The 15,615-nt window shown below is 48.7% G+C and overlaps 1 protein-coding gene across 1 annotated transcript in view; it reads right to left on the bottom strand.

The window, feature by feature from the left end:
• Window positions 1–6,579: 6,579 nt before the first annotated feature.
• Window positions 6,580–15,615, bottom strand: part of EXOC4 (exocyst complex component 4) — a 429,176-nt gene continuing 420,140 nt past the window's right edge. The window contains exon 18 of the mRNA XM_063323708.1: window positions 6,580–7,968. Within this exon, the coding sequence (XP_063179778.1) occupies window positions 7,731–7,968 (238 nt within the window). The 3' untranslated portion in view covers window positions 6,580–7,730. The remainder of the gene's footprint in view (window positions 7,969–15,615) is intronic.

Genomic DNA, 15,615 nt, shown 5'->3' with positions numbered 1-15,615 from the left:
AGCTGCCAGCACCCACCATGACCAAACCAATAGTCTGAAGTCTTGGATGAGGGGTCAGAGGGGCTTGGGGAAGCCCAGGTCTCTCTCTCCTTCTCTTTCTGACAGTCTGAGCCCACTGGGGACTTTGCCCACGAGGGCAAGGTGGCAGCAAACCCCCCTCCTAACGTCTGTCCCAACTAGGAGATGAGATCTCCCTTACTTCAGTCCAACAGCCTGTCTGTACCCAACCCCTGACATCCCAGAAACTCTGCTCTCCTCTGGGCCCTTGCGGGTGGTGGTGGGATGCACCACCAGCCAGGGGACAAACAAGGCACCGTGGGGGATCAGAGATGCCTTGAAGACTATCCCTTCGTCTTAGACAAAGACTCTGACAGCCAATCCTGCTGTAGATACCACGAGAGAGCTGATGTCTGGTTATTATAGAGCTGATGGGCGTGGCTACATTCAGAATCACGAAGCCACTACAATGTTGTGTGTTCCTGCCTGTCCTTGCAAGGGGTCTTTAATACAGTCATAGAATGATTTTGGTTGGAGGAGACCTTTAAGATCATTGAGTCCAACCATTAACACTGCCAAGTTACCACTAAACCATGTCCCTCAGCACCACCTCTACCCATCTTTTAAACACCACCAGGGATGGTGACTCAACCACTTCCCTGGGCAGCCTGTTCCAAGGCTTGACTAATCTTTCCGTGAAGAAATTTTTCCTAATATCCATCCTAAACCTCCCCTGGTACAACTTGAGGCCATTTCCTCCTGTCCTATCACTTGTTCCTTGGGAGAAGAGACCGATGGCCCCCGGCTACCCCCTCCTTTCAGGCAGTTGCAGAGAGCGAGAAGGTCCCCCCTCAGCCTCCTTCTCTCCAGGCTGAACACCCCCAGCTCCCTCAGCCGCTCCTCACCAGACTTGTGCTCCAGACCCCTCACCAGCTCCGTTGCCCTTCTCTGGACACACTCCAGCCCCTCAATGTCTTTCCTGTAGTGAGGGGACCAAAACTGGACACAGCACTTGAAGTGGGGCCTCACCAGTGCCCAGTACAGGGGGACAACCACTGCCCCAGTCCTGGTGGCCACACTGTTCCTGATACAAGCCAGGGTGCTGTTGGCCTTCTTGGGCAGGGGCTACCGTGGAAAGGAGACACCTGCGGTGAGATATTTCATCTCCAGGCTGGTTCCTCTTGCATCTTCCTCTTGATGACCAGGAAAACACATCTATATAATACAAATATCACCAGTTCTCCATCTGTCTCTCTCATGTGGATTCCCTGGATTTTAGTCCCTATACCGCTCGGCTCAGGCCTGACCTGCTTGTGCTTGGCAGAGTCCAGCGGTGGAGAGGGGACTTTGCCAGGACCGAGAGCAGTAGCTTTGCCTCAGCTGGGTGGCAGAGGCATGAAAAATAACCGTGATATTCATTTAAGTCACGGCAGTGACTTAGTGGAAGTGCTCAGCCCCGGGGTCGGGATTCAGGCTGCTTTCCGTTTCTCTCTTCTTTTCCCCAGGCCTGCTTTCACCTCTCCAATTGTTGGAGCCATGATGATGGCTGGGCGCCACCGGATGAGCACACTGAGCTGTAGCAGCGGAGGGAGCGATTTGTCTGTGCCAAATATATTTCATGCTGCAGCTCAGTAGAGGAAATTACATACACTGAAGTCCAAGGCCCTAACAGTCCAATTTTCTCCACTGATTGCCACTGTGCCTAAGCCTAACAGAGTAAATAATGAACACCGATGCAATGAACTTACCAATAAATCGCTCCTGATGAATTTCACACAGGTCATCCAAAAGCAAATTTAATGATTATATGCTGGCCGCAACGACCTAATTTTTTTTTTCCTGGCTCAGTTGTTAAATCCAACCAGCAAAGGAAGGAACGGAAAATAAAATAAAATAAAATAAAATAAAATAAAATAAAATAAAATAAAATAAAATAAAATAAAATAAAATAAAATAAAATAAAATAAAATGCCTCATTTCTGAGCACGCTCCCGGTCCGATGCAAAAAGCTAAGATGTGAACTGCAGGGCACAGGCAGCTCCAGCTCGGATTGACACGATGGCTTTGCCCAGTAATGAGAGCAGGGCTAGGACACCAGGGACCATGGCCTGGAGAGCAACATTTGACTTCCCCGCATCTCGGCTTCCTTTCGAGTTTATCATCCATCACGCCTGTTTGGAGCGGAAACTCTTCAGGGCAGAACATCCGCCGCCATGCACACACACAGCAGTGGACAGCCAGCCTTTGCCCGAGGCTCAAGTTGCTGCTGTGATATAATTGATGTGGGTCACTGGGTATTTTAAGTGCGGTAGGATGAATCCTTGGGTAATAAATTCCTGAAATTAGAGCACAGTTAGCTTTGAGGCCGAGGTCTGCAGTGATGGACGGGGCTTGTGTATGTTCCACTATGGGAATTAATCCCCAGGACTAAGGAACAGGGTGCAAGTGACCATTCGTGTGACTTCTCCATGTCTCAGCTCAGTAAAATGACTCTCTCCCCCCAGAAAAGCCCCGCGCTTGTTTAAGAGCGATGCAATCAACATTACTGCAATGCTAATTTCCTCTTGGCAGCTCTCCCCCACTCCCTGTCTGAGTGCCCTCCCCTTTAGTGCCATCGACCACATTCAAAAAGAAATTTGCAATTATGACTCATGCTAATAAAATAAAAAAAAATGCAGCCAATAAAGGGCAAAAAGAGAGTCTCGGTGGAACGGCTCCCGAGCCAACCTTTCCAGCCGGCGCCAACGCTGAATGGCAGCACTCATCACATGTATGGCAGATCACGAGGTTGGGGGACCCGCACCATGATATCCCTTGGGGGGGCTTATCTATTTATCTATGCATGTGTGTGTACATACATATATTTGTATGTATATCTGTCAGACAGGCAGGTTTATATCATCCTTGAGAGGATGCCAAGAGGGAGGAGGCACTTGGGAGAGGATGAACTGGTGACTGATATGCAACCGTGAAAAGAACTGGAGCAATTTGCTTTACCTTCCACTCCTGCTATTGTGTCTGGCACAGGCTTCAAAATAGTGTGATAATTAAAACCCAGTAAAGATTATGAGGCTGTAAAGAGGAAATTGTGAAACCCTCATGAACTTTTACAACCCCCATGAAAATATTTCGTTTTGCAGTCTGGAGAAGTATTTCCTTGTCTCTTTAAGCACCAAAGGGCCCCATCCGTATAACGATTACTCTCTAAGTGCTCGCGGAGCTGACAGCATCTCATGTTGCATCACAGAACAAAAATCTCTAGGCTTTGTCTGTAAACCATTGTGTCTTGCAGGGTCATATGAGGACTGCAAAACCGCTTGTAGGCAAGAACTGGCGCACAGAACAGAACCGGAGATGTTATCTATGGTCTTCAAGAAGGTTCCAGACTGAGGATTGGGCAGAAGTGGGTAAGTCATGCTGTGCACAGCTTGGATCTAAGATAAAGGGGGGTTCCTGGGTCATTGCACAATTTGCAACACCCTCGTGTGGTTTGTTCCCTTTGGGAAACCATCTTCCCCTGTGAATGTGTTATAAACGCCCCATCTGTGTGAGCAGGTTCCACACGTTGGGGTGGAGAAATAGTTACCAGACAACAACACGCCGAGGAAAGGAAAAGTCAATGCTGGTAAGGTAGGGGCAGAAAGTTTCCCAAGGGCTTGGTTTCCCCAAGCTTGTGCTTCTGTCGAATCCATAAGAACTGATAAATTCAGGCCAGCCAGAGCCTGCACAAGACCATGAGTAGATATGGGCATCAACAAGGGGCTGGGTGACTCAGAACATACCTAAGGGGGTGGTGGCTTCTGGATGGAGATGAAGAGTACAGAGTTACATAGACGCCTGTGTGAGACCATGTGGTTTCAAAGGACTTTCCAAACACCTACGTAGAAGCCACCAGTGTGTTGGTACCACCCTCTTCTTCCAACTACCTTTGGGGTTGGCCTCCCAATGTGGCTCCAGATGGGTGCTTATGAGTGTGTGTGTGTGTGTGTGTGTGTGGACATTGTGAGCGGATAAGCCAGCATGTTGTCTGAATAGTTATTTACTGTTAAACATAACAGCTTGACTCTACCCACAATAACAGCTTAATGAACAAAAAAAATGTTCCCAAAAGATCCCTCCCCCACCCACTCGATCCCCTATTAGCGAGAGAGGATTTGCAACAAACACCAGCGCACGAGCCAGACCCCTTGCAAGGGGACTCTCTTTTTCCAGGCAGGCTGGGTGCCAAATAGCCCCCTCATTGCTCGTATCATCCGGGTGCTCCGTAGCAAGCGGGTTGCTGCCATGCCATTAGCGCTATCTGGAAACACAGGTACAACGGGAAACATATTGGGAGATGGTTTTAGCAAAGGAAAACTGCACTGTGCAGAGGACGGGGCTCCTGATTATTTAGCACTCTCTCAGAAAGCAGCAGGGATGCACAGGAAAGTAGGTGCATGGCCTAAACATGAGCTATCTGGAGACCTTTATGCTTCAAAATCATGGAATCAAAGAACCGTGGAATTATTTTGGTTGGAAAAGACCTTTAAGATCATCAAGTCCAACTGTTAATGTAACCCTGCCAAGTTACCACTAAACCATGTCCCTCAGCATCACGTCTACATGTCTTTGTAGCTCCAGTGACTCCACCACTTCCCTGGGCAGCCTGTTCTAATGTTTGATGACCCTTTTGGTGAAGAAGTTTTTCCTAATATCCAATCTAAACCTCCCCTGGTGCAACTTGAGGCTGTTTCCGCTTGTCCTATCGCCTGTTCCTGGGGAGAAGAGCCCGACCCCCCCCGGCTACCCCCTCCTTTCAGGCAGTTGCAGAGAGCGAGAAGTTCTCCCCTCAACCTCCTTCTCTCCAGGCTGAACACCCCCAGCTCGCTCAGCCGCTCCTCACAAGACTCCTGCTCCAGACCCCTCACCAGCTCCGTTGCCCTTCTCTAGACACGCTCCAACACCTCAATGTCTTTCCTGTAGTGAGAGGCGCAAACTGGACACAGCACTCGAGGTGGGGCCTCACCAGTGCCCAGTACAGGGGGGCGATCACTTCCTCATAATCTTCGTTGTGTATGTTCTACTTCTGAAACACACGTTGGCACTCAAAAGCCACCTTTCCAGGAAAAAATATTCAGTAAGGATTTGTTAAAGGCTGATGAGGATTCTTTCTGGCAGCATCTTCTTGTGATGCAGCAAGAAACGTTGTGCAGCGGATGTCAATGGGTGGCTGAAATAAGGTGCTCAGGGTCTGGGTTCCTACATGCCACACGCTGCTCATGCCTTCCTCTGTGCCTTCTGGCAACCTGCGCTCCCTTTGTGCCCTTGGTGGCACCACTCCAATACACAGAGAGAATTTTAACTTCCTCTGTGCTCTAATTACCTCAATTGCAAACCCTTTTCTTTCTTCTGCACCAGGCTCTAGGTAAGGCCCTGTATGTCACTGCCTCTCTTCTCTCCATGGTGTTCTTCTGCCATGCCATCCAGCATTCCAGCAAAACCTGGGAAGATGCTGCCCAGAGAAGCTGTGGCTGCCCCATCCCTGGAGGGGTTCAAGGCCAGGCTGGACGGGGCTTGGAGCAACCTGGGCTGGTGGGAGGTGTCCCTGCCCAGGGCAGGGGGTGGGACTAGATGATCTGTAAGGTCTCTTCCAACCCAAACCATTCTATGATTCTATAAAATGGCTTCTCATGTCTCAGGTCAGTGCACAGACATGGGCGAGGGCTTTGTATTTACATCTTGTGGTGGTATGATGGACAATGATGTGAGCTGCAGTTCAAAGAAGAGTCTTTTAAATCATTTGTTTTGGAAGCAAACATACTCCCAAGTAGGAAATGTTCTTGATTTCATGCAATCTGTCATGGCACCCGCCAGCACAGCTGCTCGGTGGGCTGAAAATGTGGACTGCGAAGCTTGAGATCAGCCACGTGAAGACGAGGCAGAGTCTCAGATGATTAAGCAATTAAAGATGAAAGGAATCAAAAATAGTCTGACATTAGGCCACAGCAGCCCAGTCTGAATTCAGAGCTCCTCGCACATCCCTTCTGTACCTCAAAGGGTTTGAAATCCATCTTACATGTACCAAGCAGCTTCTTTACCTTCCTCCAAAGCCCGAATATCGAACAGCCTGCTTTCCTGGATCTGCGCCGCCATGCGTGTGTGAGCAGGGGAGGACAGATCTCATGTGTTACCCCAGAAAGACCCCCACATCATCACGCGTGTTACCGTGATGGGGTTCTCCACCCTCACTCATGCAAATTCATCAAGGAAAAGAAGCAAGTCTTGTAGTTAATGGCCAATATCGGCATAAGAAAAACCGGGTTCATGAATAAAACGAGAATAGAAACGAGAAGAAGATTCCTAACAACTAGAACGACTGGGTTCTGCTTTTAACATGGACGTTGAGAAGCTTCTTGTCCTGTTGGCCAAGTTGGCAGATGCCCAGTTGGTAGCTGGGGATTAGACTGACTGACTCAGAAGACCACTTCGACACTGATGTAACCTTGGAGGACACCATATGAATTCGGACCTGGAAGGGAATCTTTTAAATACCGCAAAAATAACAGTTCTTAAGAAAAAGCAGCCAAAGCTCCAGAGCCTTTGAAGAGTCTTTAAACATCCTTTAATTTTGCAGTTTCAAGACTGACACACAAGCAGTTACACAGCTCAGAGGGAACCTATCTCAGCATGTGAAACCCAGCTGGGTTGACAATTTACTTGGCAAATACAAGTGCAGCGTATTCGCACTTTGGAGGGATGGTATAAACTCCTCAGCCTCAGCGAATAAGGAACCTTTCACCAGGTGGCTTTACATGGTCAAGGCAGGGCAGAAACGATGACCTGCGCGCGTCTCAGACTGCAGAGCTGGGATCTGCCCTCCTCCTACCCTCGCTGATCGCTAGTACTGAGCTACATAAGCCTGCGTGTCCTTCAAACCAAACGACAATTACAAAATATCTTTTCAGCTGGGGAGACTCAAAAGATATATTCAGGAAAAGAGAATTAAGTTTCGCTATTACCTTATATTGGCAATTTTCTCCTACATACATCCACCATCATCCAGTGCAGTATGCACTGTAGAAACCGATGCCATATGGCTCTGTGATAATGAAAAAGTCGAAGTGGAAACAAATGGTCCCATGTTACCTCCCACTACGAGAATTGGCTTATCATTATCTGAAGGAAGAAGCAACTAGATCTCTTTGCAGTGGAAACAGCAGAAAACTTAAGGCGTCTACAACTGCCACGGAGAGTAGTACTGGCAGAGCTGGAAGAGGCTCCATGCAGCAACGCTGATGGCTTCAAAACCATCAAAAGCCCACATGTGACCAACAGGTTTGCGCTCGGCTGTCATAGCGCCGTTTATTTTAGTGTGGTCTGAACTTCCACTGAAGACTACAACCTAACCTGGTGTGAAATCTTCTCTTTTCCCACCCCGCCAGACAGCAGCTTGCCTTACATCTCAAGGCAAAGCGGCAGCAATAGAGCAAAGCCAAATATCCCACCCAAATCTCCACCAGGATGCCTGTTCCTGCTTGGAGAACACGTTCTTGGGAGAATATGTTAAAGAAGCATTACGTGATTACACATCAAAATCCCCGAAACAACCCCAAAATCAAATTTCAAATGGCATTTCCCTTCTAGTACAATGCCACCCAGAAGACAGGCACTTTTGCCTTTGATTATAACAGAAACAGGGAGGACCTGCAGCCCGACGGCCCCTGCTGCTCAGTTAATAAGAGCGACTGAGCAGATTACACGGTGGTGATTTTCTTGTCCTTGGTGGCCTGTTTGATAGCAGCCTGCTCACAAATGATCTCCTTCAACCGCTGCAACCTCATGTTCTGGGTGGTTTGGTCTCCCACACCCGTCTGGCTCCGGTGCAGTAAGTTCAGGGCATAGATGTATTCCAGCTCCGTGTACTTCACCCCTTGATCCACCACCAGGTTTAAGAGCTCATCTGCTGTGTTGTAGAGCATCTCATAATACTGCCTGAAAAGCAAGCAAACAAAAGAACCGCTCTGGTGAATAGTGATCCTTGAGACTCCAGACCTTTATTTCTGGAGAATACCATCAACCGTCACTTTTATTCACTGGTGCCAAGACCAGAGAAGGCTGCGTCAGGTGCTGCGCAAAGAGAGAACGAACATTCCCGTAGAACACCATGAGATGCCAAGTGGGCACGGATCTCACAAACCTGCTCCCCACACTCTTCCATACACAGCTGAAAGACAAACTATGGGTAACTGAGGGCTCCTCTTCCTAGTAGTTACCATTGGCCACATCCCGGGCTGCCTCCCCAGCAGCGTGGGCAGCAGGGCGAGGGGGGGATTCTGCCCCTCTGCTCCGCTCGGGGAGACCCCCCTGCAGTGCTGCCTCCAGCGCTGGGGCCTCAGCACAGGAGAGACACGGAGCTGTTGGAGCGGGGCCAGAGGAGGCCCCGGAGATGCTGGGAGGGCTGGAGCCCCTCTGCTGTGGGGACAGGCTGAGAGAGCTGGGGGGGTTCAGCCTGGAGAAGAGAAGGCGCCGGGGAGACCTTCCAGCCCCTTCCAGTCCCTAAAGGGGCTCCAGGAAAGCTGGGGAGGGACTCTGGCTCAGGGAGGGGAGCCACGGGATGAGGGGGAAGGGTTTTACGCTGGAAGAGGGGAGATTGGGATGAGATATTGGGAAGAAATTGTTTGCTGTGAGGGGGGTGAGCCCCTGGCCCAGGCTGCCCAGAGAAGCTGTGGCTGCCCCATCCCTGGAGGGGTTCAAGGCCAGGTTGGACGGGGCTTGGAGCAACCTGGGCTGGTGGGAGGTGTCCCTGCCCAGGGCAGAGAGGTGGAACGAGATGATCTTTAAGGTCCCTTCCAACTCTAACCATTCTATGATTCTGTGATTCTACGTCACTGTTTGGTATCCATCAGGTAGACAGCAGTATAAAGGTACAGACGCGTGTAGATACATACACACGGTGATGCACAGACACGTATCTACTCAGCCTGCAAAGGACAGGAAGCTTCTGGAAAGGAAAGGAATCACGGGGTAAGGGAAGCAGAGTTTTTTTGTCCCTAATGAAGCCCTCTTGCAGAGAGATGCTAATACGGAGCATGGGAAGAGCTCCAAGCCCAACACTCCTGAGACCTCCAACGCTACTGAGACATGCAATTTGAGAGAAAAAATATTAAATAATGCAAAATAAAATTTGAGCCAGGAGCCGAGGTGCCTCTTTTAATAAGTAAAAGATCATCTGAAGAGAAGGGCATAATATAGAGACTGCAGTGCAGGCTGGTTTAAATTAATGTAAAGTGGCATTAGTGAGAGAATGGATTTCCAAGGAAGGGAATTTAAGCAAATACTTACTGGAAGGGAAAACGTGTCACGGGCCAGGGAAGCAGTGGGGCAATTCTGACAGCTGCCAATCCAACCACTGCAGAAAAAAATGGGATGTGGGACTGGATTATTTGCCCTGATTCCGCAGCCCGGGTGGGAGAGGTGAAACTTGTGAGAGCTGCTGGGCCCCTTTGAGAATTTTTCTTTCCTCCCCTTCCTTTATAGCACAAACCGATTAAAGTTTGAAAGCGGGAGAAGAGCGTGCGGCTCTCGGAAAGCATTGCTTAGAGGTCACGCAACAGAAGGGCATTCAGGACTCTAGTGCCGTTTATAGAGCACTTTGGTGGATTCCTGGCTCGGCCTTTCCAATTCACACAGCTGTGCTCCGTGCCTCAGTTTCCCCATCCGTACCAAGGAGTAGGATCTGGTGTCGGGGTTCTGTAGCCTAGATATCACCGAGACAAACCATCCTATCCAGAGGGAGCTGTGAAAATACAAGGCTTTACGAAGCTCCTTTAGGCAGAGGGGTTCCCAACCCTGCACAGACCCTTCCAGGGCAGGGACAGGGGGAAGGTTCCACTGCAGCAGGCTCCAGCGGGCGATGAGCCCTGGCGGGGGGTTTAGGTCTGTTTGGGCTATCAGAACCAAAAAAAAAGTGGTGCACGTAAAGAAAGTACCCCCCTTTACTAGAGGAATTGCTTAACTTTATAGCTTCATACAGATGTTACATGCCCTTGTAAAGCAAAAAGGATCTGAAAAGCTCAGGGAAGGAGAAGTGAGAAGATCCCTGTCTGACTGCATCACGCGGCAGCGAGGACTTATTTGAGCCAAATACCCAGCACTTCTTTGGATGAAGGGCAAAGCAAGGCAGAAACGGGCCAGAGCAGTCGAAGAGGAGGTCCCTGCATGACTCCTCCACGCTTCTGCAGGAGGACGAGGGCAGGCTGCGCTCTAATCCTCAGGTCTTGGTGGAATAAATGATTTAAAACGCAAGAGCAGGGGCTCCAGGAAAAGTTATCACCTCCCTCCCTTTCTCTCCTCTTTGAATGCATTAAAATAGCAATCAGGGCAAACATGGCAAAGCTGCGTATTAAATTTCTCTTGTTCTTTACTTTGCAGGCTCTCAGGTCTGGCTCAGCCGCGCGGTAGCAGAGCATCCAGCGTGCCAGTGGACCGCAAATCACTGCAGCAAGGAGCGTAACCAGCTGTAGCAAAACCCCACGTTTGGAGCACCTCCGGTCTCGCCTCTGCCAGCGTGGACAAGCGACTGGGCTTCAGAGCTCTGCATTTTTATCTCCGCTGTCTCCTTCCAGATATCGCCTGCTCCCGTGACCTGAGAATGTGCTCCTGCGGTTGAAAGTCTGCAGCAACATAACTGGTGGCAAGGACCAGCCGAGACCAGGTGGGAGGAGGAAGAGGACACAAAATCATCGATTCAGAGAACAAGGACTGACAGGATTTGGGTCGTGTGGTCAAAAGAAGGGATCGTGCAGGAGCAGGGGAGGATACACATACAAGACACAAATAAAAAATAGCTTCTGGGGATGAACGATAAGCTGAAAAACCAATCAAGCTGTTTGGCTCCACGCAGTTGAGATACAGGCTACGGAACTCCTGCAGCTGATGGAGGACCAGCTCAGCGCCATCGCAAACTGCCTGAGGGGACTTTGAGGTGGGCTGTGCTACAAGGACACGTTGTTCCCTTAGAAGCAGGCGGTAAACGGGGCAGAGAACTGTCTAAATGAGAACATTTCCCTTGGAAAAGAAAAGGAAACCATGCAAGCCACTTGAGAACAGGCTTGGTAAGGGAGGCCCAAGTCCGCCTGACTTACTACATGACAAGAGAGGATGTTTGTGCAGCTCAAGAGGCAGGAGGGTAGGTGAGGATGGGGGAGACCTCGCACATCCCTGTGTCCGCTGCTATTTGCAGAAGGCATTTGGGTAACCCCTACAAGCTACAAACTCAATTGGTTTGGCTAACACTGAATCACCCTGTGTCAGCTCCTCATTTCGGTTCCCGTGCCGGTGATGGGGAACCCAATGGCACAATTTGTGGTCCCCCAGAAGCTACTGTGCCACCACGTGACAGGAGACGCTTTACAGCCGCACTCCCCTCAACGTTCCCATCTCCTGCGTGCCCAGACTGTGCTGCCGATAGTGCTGAACAAGACCCGTTCTATGATTCTATGATTCTATTTGACACAGGGACTGAAAATACCCACGTGGTTTTGCAAGGCTGAGCTGGTCCCCTGCAGAGCACCGAATCGTAGCTTTTGATAAAACATCAATAGCAGAAGCCACAAAACCTTGGGAGGATATTTCTCACTCCTGGATTCGGGGAGAGAGAGACTAAACCAAACCTCATCTCCAATCACGGGAACAGATTTACCCGTTTAATTGCTAACGATGCTAACGCTGCAATCCCGGCACAACGACGAAGGCCCAGCACTCTCCTGAGACACACATGGAGAACTCCCCGAGAACCTCTCGGTACGGGAAAACAAGACCAGGCTCAGGAGCGCATCACGGTACGGCCCGTGTGGCCAGTCCGCCTCCTGCCACGCTAATGGATATTCTTTAAATCTTGGCTCCTCTTGCAGGTAGACACAAAACGAGTGAAAACCAGCAGATCTCATGCAGTTCCAGACGTGGCAATGCAGTGGCAGGTGATGAAGGCACCGCGGAGGCTCACACTCATCCTCCTTGGTAACACTGACGCTACTCAGTGTTACCAACTCTCTCCCAGCCGGAAAAACACTGCTCATTCTTCAGCTGAAGCAGTTAAAGGGACATCTAGTTACAGGCAGGGACTGATAAAGCCCTGTGGTCAGTGCTCTAAGGAGGAGTTTTAATTTCAGCTCCCCTCTTCAGCTATAATAAGCCCTCTAACGTTTATGCTTGAACTTGGCAGAATTAAATCGTTCGACCTGGGACCTCGCAGAAACTGAGATCCCAGATTTGAACAGCAGCTACCTGCCAGTCGAGTCTACAGCATCCGTCTGGCACCTCCACGCGTGGCTCATTCCCCGAGTGCCCAGAAGCTGCTGTTAGCCTCAAAGGTTTAGGAGATTTGGGTATTTATCAAGATGCTTCAATACACAGTCAGAAAGCTAATAGAAGGTTAACTTCGAGGGTACTGGCAGCACCTCAGGTACAGTTACACAATGTGTGGGAAAAACAGTAGGACTGCCAAGGTAAACAGATTTAGGAAACACTGATCACCTTCAGGGAGCTTACGCTGACGTGAAATGAGATTTTGCCTTTGCCAGCTCTGGCTGGGTTTTCAATAAAATAGCAGAGAGGAGATCTCGGACGGGGCAATCTCTCTGAGAGACGGGAAGCCTTTGCTCCAAAGCACAGGACTCATGGTCTTCCCAAGGTGACAGAGCACCTTAAAAGAAGAAGAAGCGAGAACTAAAGCTGCTCATCTGCAGCCCAGACCACGCACCGGACAAGCTCAGCCACACAAACCCACCTTTACCCCATGTCCTTACAGCTGCCTTCCCTTTCACCCTGTCCCAAATCTTGGATTATTGAAGAATTCTGCAGCTAATATACCCAGGATTCATCTGTCACTCTTTATAGGATCAGATTATTTTTTAATTAAAAATTTCCTACAAAATAAAAAAAGAGAGCAGGCGAGACAGTGCGAGCGAGCGAAAGGTATGCATTTTTAATTGGGTGCAATTAAAAACCTGCCGCTTTGGCATGGCATTGCCTTCGGCCAAACCCTATTTGCATGAGTAATTATTCACTCCATTACGAAGTCTGCTCAACTTTGCCTCCCTTGTCTTTGAAAGTATTAATAAATATTGATCAGACACACTCCTGTTTGCCTTTGCCCAAGCAGCTCTGATGGACTCATCTTCTGATGTTATCAAATAATGAAATATGAAAGAGCGAGTGGGATGAGCCTCTTGTCCTGCGATTTTTTATTTAGGCTCTTCATTTTCCTTTCAGAAGTGTATTTGTCCCTGCCATTATAAATGCTCTTTTGATTATCGAGAGGAGGTTGAGAAAAGCAAGTTAGTAAGGGCTGGGGGAAATAAATGGACGACAGGTGAGGGAAATCTCTCTTCAGCGAAATGCGGGCAAACCGCTTTGTTTTTTTAAAGTTGAGATTTAAAACCAGGGAGAGGAATTAATATTTATTAAAAGCTGATTCCATCGTCTGACAAATAGGTTAATAAATAATAATAGCGGATTAGCATACCTAACCAAAAAGCAAATTTAGCTTTCCAAGACGTCGGTCGGCTCCCAGATGAGCCCAGCTCGGCAGCCCTAAGCTGACTGACCCTGCGCAGAGCGGCAGCCGGGGCAGTAGGAGCCTCCAGTGCCCAGCGGCGAGATATCTGGGGTAAGAACTGAACACAGAATGACAGAATCAGACTGGCAGGGGTTGGAAAGGACCTCTGGAGATCATCCCGTCCAACCCCCTGCCGGAGCAGGGTCACCCAGAGCAGGTGGCACAGGAACGCGTCCAGGCGGGTTTGGAATGTCTCCAGAGACAGAGACTCCACCACCTCTCTGGGCAGCCTGTGCCAGGGCTCTGCCACCCTCACAGCAAAGAAGTTCCTCCTCATGTTGTGATGGAAATTCCGATGCTCAAGTTTGTGCCCGTTACCTCTTGTCCTGTCGCTGGGCACCACTGAGAAGAGCCTGGCCCCATCCTCCTGACACCCACCCTTTAAGGATTTATAGCTGACCTCAAGAACCTTTACTCACCTGAGCATCGCATCAGGAACTTGGCTGATGGGAACAAAGTGACCCGGGGGACTCACCTCACCAGGGAAATCTTTTTGTTTGCATGCTTACTCGCACGGTTGTTATTTGTTTGTATTATGCTGAAAAGCAGAGATGGGTCTTGCTGAGTTGACCTGATATGACGGATTTTATACACGCAAAGGCGGTACCGGTTCTTATAGAGCATCTCTCCTGATTTGCCATGGAAATAACAATAACTGCTGTTTTACAAGGGGAAGGAAACAATCTGGCTCCAAGCCTGTAGCTCTTTAGGATGGTAAATGCCTGTCCACACTCTCCACTTATGTTCAGCTTCAGTGTTGATGGCCGTGTTTTGGGGGAGCGAAGAGTGAAGAACCGGCTAAGGTGTCCAAAGTCCTTACTATCCTGCTCATACAGGATGGACGAACTAGTTTTGAGGGCTTGTACGACAAAAATTGGTTCTTTTTTAAAAAAATAAAATGCATCCTTACAATGCTCCTTCGTGAGGTTGTCTCACATCCCAACAAGTCAACCAACCTAGACATCTGTGACTTGTTCCTCTGACTACTGGCGATGGGACTGGGTTCAAAGTTTCTGAACTAACCCTTGGGTTCTTTGGGCATTTTTTTAGGACAGACCTTTGAGCAAACAATGCCTAATCCAAAGCCCAAATGCAACTGTACTCTTTCTGCTCACTTTAGCAGGCTGGAATTGGCCCAGGAAGATCCACCATCATCTGCAAAACATCTTTGTTCTAAGAGCAGACAGGGAAGGTCAAATACCACTGGTGGAAATCGTTCCCAGGTGAAAGAAAAAACATCCCATGGGCAAACCGAAACTGAAGCAGCCAATTAACACACAAAACAGTTTTGAGTTTTGTTTTTTTGTTTTGTTTTGTTTTTTTTTAAAACAGCAGTTTTAAAACAGAACACCAAGTTGCCAACAACGAACCCATCTTCTAAGGATGCATTTTGAGCGTGTGTGTGTCTATATATCTCAAAAACGATGGTCTCTTGAACTCTATTCTTGGGGACAGAGAAAAAAAATAAAGAGGCTTTCTCATTTAGAAAAAAAAATCTGTGGAAAGGCAATCAGGATGAGACAAGCTCCTCTGAGGGCTATTAATACCGTTCTCCATTTAAATGCTAATGTTAACCTATAACCCCAGGCCTGCACACAAAAAAATTTTCTTTTTTTTTTTTTTCCAAAAGATGGCCAGGTGAATTCAAAATTCAATTCTGATTTCCCTGAGAATGACTTGATCTCTTCTTGAGAGAAGGACCTTCAGACGAACCGTGTGATGTTTCAGAATAAAGGATCTTACTTTAATTATTCCTTCATTATACAGCTGGGTGCCCACTCTGCAGGAGTGCGGACAGAAAGAGATTCGCAAGGCGAGAACTCAGATCTGGGTGCTGACTTACCCGAAAGGAATGAAAAAATTCTGCGCCTTATCTCCCTCCCTTTTTGGGGATTAGGGAGTCACTTTTAGAGCACCCAAAAATATCTCAGGTACTCCAATAAGAAAGTCAAAAAGGTTAAATATGAAGCACTTACAGACTAAATCTACACAAAAGCCACAAGACAGAACAAGGAGCATGA

Source organism: Chroicocephalus ridibundus, chromosome 1 (assembly GCF_963924245.1).
Source record: "Chroicocephalus ridibundus chromosome 1, bChrRid1.1, whole genome shotgun sequence".
Taxonomy (NCBI): domain Eukaryota; kingdom Metazoa; phylum Chordata; class Aves; order Charadriiformes; family Laridae; genus Chroicocephalus; species Chroicocephalus ridibundus.
The sequence above is the reverse complement of the archived record's forward strand: the minus strand, read 5'-3'. Positions and strand labels throughout refer to the sequence as shown.